Raw genomic sequence first — 5,968 nt, forward strand, 5'->3', positions numbered from 1 at the left:
TGGGCAATCCTACTTCCGTAGTGATACTGCCTTGGAAACCCAAGGAGGGGTCGCTATGAGTCGGGGCCGACTCGACGGCACATAACAACAACAACAACATGATCTGATCAATTCAACAGAAGACACTTCTCAGTGTGCTCTGAAGAAAGCTCAATTTGACTTTCCCTCTATATTACATCCTCTTATCAAGAGGGAGGAGCAGGAGATCTTTTCAATGTCCTACAAAGGTCTTCAAGGCTGACCTTTCAACCACAAACGTGGTTGAAAAACTATTAAAGATTATTTATTTTACTCAAATAGAAGTCTCATTACTTCCTGAACTTCCTGTTGCTGTAATCTCTCCTTAACCACTTTTTAATCCTAAATCAAGAGAATGTTAAATATATTCTTAGTGAATATATTTTTAAGATGAAATATTATTCATATTAAAACTCACTTAACCATGTTCACTTTATTCTATGTCAATTTGCTATTTTATTTACATTATTCAGATATACAATTTTGGAGAGTCAACATAACTTATTTTCCTTTCTCCTTTTTAAAAAGTGATAGAATATTCATCCTTCAATACCCACATCTGAGGCAAATACAGTATTTTGACAATATGCATTTGAAAAATACCAACATTTAGCTGTTATTGGGAGGATGTAAGTAAATATCAGAGGGTAATAAAGGTTTAATTTATTACCGAGGTCAGGCAGTAGGCACACTGTCATCTCCAGCAAAAAAATAGTAGATAACACTGGAGCAGATTCTAGTGCAGGGGACTTTACTTAATATTCAGACACACTCTAGGGGAGGTATAGTTTATCATTAGTAGTATGTACTAATTTTGCTGCACAAAATTTGCTGATATGGCAAGCCCCAAAGACAAAGATCAGATTTATAAAAATACTGTAATAAAAAGCAGTAATAATGAAAAAAAAAAATAAGGTATTCAACTTCCATAAGAACTGACTTATGTCAGAACCAACTTTCAATGGAGTAGTTGAAAAGGAGCCGTGTTGTAAGTCGAGGACTACCGTACAATGACATGATGATGCAACTGACCATGCGAAAGTAGTCCATTCATAGGAAATCACTGTGGGTGGTATGATGAACTGGGAAGTTGTGACCAAATTGAGGCTTTAAAAATGTACAGGTCAAATGCCTTCCAAATTCAAAGTACAGCTCAGCAAGCTTTTATAGATGAACCCTCACATTTGCAAGAATATTGGAGACAACTATGCAGAAGTAGTTGGACATGCAATAAAAAAAGCCACCACAAACGGAATATGGTATTACACTACTCCATAGTGACGTACCCTCCTTACACTGTTACTACTACTCTCAATCAGGCAAGATAGCCCCTCCTTAAACAATGTTCACAAAATTTAGGATAACCATTTTACAGGCTATAATCTAAGATCCTTCCATAATTTTTTATGCTCTTCTACGTATGCACAATGAATAAAACCAAAAACCAAACCCACTGCCATCAAGTAAATTCTGAGTCATAGTGATCCTATAGGGGCTAAATATTTTAGAATCATCAGGAGAGGCTTTTTAGCTATTCAGAGAGCTCTGGTGGCACTGTGGTTATGGCATCAGGCTGCTAACCAACAGGTCTGTGGTTTGACTCCACCAGATGCTCCGCAGGACAAAGATGAGGCAGTCTACTTCTATAAAGATTTACAGCCTTGGAAACCCTAGAGGGGTTGCTGTGGGTCAGAACTGACTAGTGGGTTCAGGGTTTTATAGCTATTCAGGGTAGTGAACCAAGACAAATGAAGCCCTAGAAGATACTAAAAGCCCAAACAGCGTATAAGTATCTTTGGTTTTTTTAACACCATTCTCACTTTCAAGTGAAATATGCTTTAAATTATCATATACCCTAACTTTTATGTGTGTGTGTGTATGTGTGTGTGGGGGAAAAAGGTAACAGTGACTAAATACAACAATGAATAAATGAAAGATTCTTTTTTCTACTTTTGAAGGCCTTAAGACATTGCTTTTCCCTAAGTCCTTTTATTTCCTCCATAGCCTGTTAACTACTTTCTTTTCACTGGAAACTAAGGAAAGCAGCAGAAAATCACAAGTGTGATAAGAAAATAATGAAATGGATTTCTGGTGTTGCTTGAGGAAATGAATGTCAGGCTTTCCCGGTCAGTCACACCCTATATTAAGGCCTGGAGAGAACCAGAAAGGATCAAATTCCTCACAACTCCAGAGGACATAAGAGTCCATATATGTTAGGCATTCCTGTGGCTAACTCTTCACAGTTTTCAGATATTTAGACCCTACACACAAGTAGAGAGGATATTTCCACAGATAATTTTCATCACAGTACTTTCACAAATATCATAGGGCCTCTAAAAATCCCTAAAGTCTATAAAAAGAATTACCTGAAATTATGGATGCACCATAAGCATGTATTCTGACTTTACAGGGACTCTAAAAAATAGGAAGTCCTACTATTTCTGACTTTGTGACCTTCTGCCTTATATTTAACCCAAAATATTTATACACTTTAAAACCTTTTCCTTGTAGCATATGGATTGTGTGGCTAATTGCCTCAATGATCAAGTGCCTCCTTTGTCAGGAAACCCAAAAACTGGATGGTGCCTGGCTGTCATTACTCAATATTTTGATCAAAGATTGTAAAGAAGAATCAACCATAAAAAAAAGACTAAGTTTACTAGTCTGGTAGAGACTGGTGAAGCCCCCAAGGCTATGTATGGCCCCTAGTTACTCTTCGGGCCTGGAACTGAACTCACTCCCATGGCTTTAACCTTCAGCCAAAGAATAGACAGGCCTATAAGGTATACTGGTGGCATAGTGCTTAAGGCATTTGACTGCTAACCAGAAGGCTGGCAGTTCAAACCCACCAGCCACTCTGCGGAAGAAAGACTGGGCAATCTACTTCCGTAAAGACTTCCCGCCTCAGAAATCCAAAGGGGGTTGCTATGGGTCAGAATTGACCCGCCGGCAGTGAGTTTGTTTTTTTTGTGTGTGTTTTTTTTTTTTACAAGGTGCACTCTTAGAACAATTAACCACAGATCTTAAGCGCAGCATTTACACAGGGAGAAAGCTCAGAAAGTAGGATATAGGTAGGAAAGGAGGACACAGGGAAAACCATAGGGAAAATGGTTGCTGTAGCCATAGGGAGGAAAACCATAGGGAGGAAGTGGAAAGACAGCTGTTACATTGTGGGGATTGTAATCAGTGTCATAAAACAAAATGGGTAGGAACTGCTAAATGGAAAAGGAGTTTGCTCTGTAAACTTACACCCAAATCACAATATAAAGTTAAAAAAAAATTCTATAGAAGAATCTTGATCAAAAGTGGGAAAATGCTGAACAGAATTTCATATGCTCTTAAACTCGAGACTTCCTGAAGGTGGGATGAACCCCTGAAACTAATGACCTGAGTTATCTTTAAACCTTAAACCAAAAATACCCCCTGAAGTCTTGTTAAAACCAAACGATAGTTTAAAACGTGTGCCTTGAGCATTATGTTCTTTTAAGAACTATCTATGGATCAAATTGACAATAGGAACTTGAAAGATTGGATAGGAACTTTAGGGAACAGTGAATTTATATTAATGGAGGAGAAACAATTTAGAAAATGGTAACACAACTTGAAGAATGAAATCACTGTCACTAAAGGGTACATGCAGAAACTGTTGAAAAAGTCTATGTTTTGCTGTGTATATTCTCAACAACAACAACAAAATAAGTAACATCATATTTAAAAAAGAGAGAGTCAAATACAAAGTATAGAGAATGGGGAGTTTTGAGATCAGCTTCTAGTCTTAGTTCCACTGCTAACAAACAAAGTGACCTCTGTAAACTTTGGTGTCCGTATCTATAAAGAGATGAGGTTATATTAGAGGCTTTCTAAGTTTTCTTCCATCTTGCTAAAAATATGGAAAATTTTTACCACAATAAAAAAATATTTTAAAAAATGGTAGGCCTGAAACGTAATATTCAAGAAATAAAAAAATAACTTTTTCCTTATGTTCCAGTTTCAGGGAATACAGAGCATCACTGGCTGTTCTCAGGTATAGTTTTACTTCCTGTACCAGGAGAATGACAATGAGTGGAATCCATTTGTATGAAAGTGTCTGAAGTGGTCTTTGGACATTAGTTATTAACCCTCATACTTCCTTGCAGCACCTATACTTAAAATGAAGTATCCAGATTCAGCGGAGGATCCCAAATGCACAAAGCGCAGAAAACTTGGCTTCTGTCTGGTCTCATGCTATAACCTTGACTTCAGCTACCATGTACATGCTTCTGCCAGACACTACTGATTAAAACGATCACCTTGATTATCTTAGGTAGCTGAACCCAGGGTTTAAAAAAATAAAATAAAATAAAATAAACTTTAAATACATTCCACAATGCTTTACAAAGGCAAAGAAAACAAAAATGAACAAACAAACGAATATTTAAAAAAAAAAATCACAATTATTAAAAAGCTGATTTTTGTTTAAAACACCAAGCAAGGAATGGACATATGAATATTCCTAACCTGCAAAATGATTCCTCCACATTATATCAGCGAAACTCATTGGTGGGCCACTGGGAGGGTAGTGTTTACCTTTCAGAGGCTCATGATCAGTCCTTATCATATCCATTAAAGAGTTCTCCAAGGAGTGCAAGTTAAAAGTGTCATAAGGCCTACTCCGGTCCTAAAAATAAAAACACAGAAGAAGATGATACATAAAATTACTTTATAAAAGTAACACCACATTTTTGCTTCCTGCCATGGTTTGAGGAAAGACACCCTGGTGGTGCAGTGGTTAGGTGCCTGGCTGCTAACTGTCAGGTCAGTGGTTTGAATATACCAGCTGCTCCACAGGAGAAAGATGTGGCAGGAACGAAAGTTACAGATATTTCTAATAACACAGTCATTTTTTTCTTTAATAATATTGACTTACAACATTAATTTTAATATGTCTCCATAATTAATTTAAAAAAATTGCATCCTTTTCCCTAATATTCTTCAATGTCTATGTCCCACTACTTCAGAATGACGTTCTTTCAAATGAGCTAAAAGCATAAATTCAAAAGTAACAGAGTCAAGTGAATTGGCTTTGTCCTCTGCCCGCCACCCTGTATTTGGGGAAAAGAAACCCCAAATTCAAACAGGTTCAATAGAGACACTTTTATTAAACCTTGGACAGAACAAAGACAAATCAAAGAATCATCCTGAATGAGGGAAACCATCAGCATGGGAAAGCTGAATGAAGTCGGCTGAGTCATAGCCATGTGGTTAATTATATATGATTTAAATAAAAAAAGGAGAATCACCACAAAATCATGATTGGTGGTAGATAGATTCATCATTGCTGCAGGCAGGACTACAGAAGTAGGAAAAACACCATGATTGGGATAGGTACATAACTGAAGATAGAAAAGTGTTACAGGATTGGTTCTGGGCCTTGACTACCTGGCTAGGTGGTGGTCCAGATAGGCAGTGACTCATGACCATGGAACCTGAGTCTTAGCCACAAGGTGGCTATCAAACAATACCAAGACCTCAACCTTAATTTAAATTCAAAAAGGACACTCTCTTGTGTGGAAGCCTTTGGTCAGGCCACGGGTGGAGGAGCAGACTCTGGAAGGGATAATCTGTAACAACCAAAACATCTCCTCAAGGAGGTCCACCTGCCATTAGATAGATAGTGACAAATATTGATTTGGGTGAAGAGAAAGGCAATGTACCAAATGTGAGTGACCAATATGACAGCATTGAGGATGAGAAAGACATAGAGAGGTACATGGGAAGTACAGACAACAAATATGAACCCTTTTGCACATACAGTACTGAGTTCTCAGTGAAGGTAAACATGGGTATATGGATGGAAAGATAGGTGGACAGGCTAAACAATTAGGTATGACTATGAAAGTGGGAGTGTATCCAGGATCATATATAGGGTTGGCAGACAATGGTCCTATAAGTTTATGTGAATGATCAGAAT

The 5,968-nt window shown here is 37.6% G+C and overlaps 1 protein-coding gene across 1 annotated transcript in view; it reads right to left on the bottom strand.

Annotated features, from left to right (window-relative positions):
• Positions 1–5,968, bottom strand: part of CPEB3 (cytoplasmic polyadenylation element binding protein 3) — a 223,698-nt gene that overhangs the window by 166,100 nt on the left and 51,630 nt on the right. Inside the window, exon 2 of the mRNA XM_007951261.2 lies at positions 4,585–4,675. Within this exon, the coding sequence (XP_007949452.1) occupies positions 4,585–4,675 (91 nt within the window). The remainder of the gene's footprint in view (positions 1–4,584; positions 4,676–5,968) is intronic.

Source organism: Orycteropus afer, unplaced genomic scaffold (genome assembly GCF_000298275.1).
Source record: "Orycteropus afer afer isolate SDZICR_OR568_19922 unplaced genomic scaffold, OryAfe1.0 scaffold00293, whole genome shotgun sequence".
Taxonomy (NCBI): Eukaryota; Metazoa; Chordata; class Mammalia; order Tubulidentata; family Orycteropodidae; genus Orycteropus; species Orycteropus afer.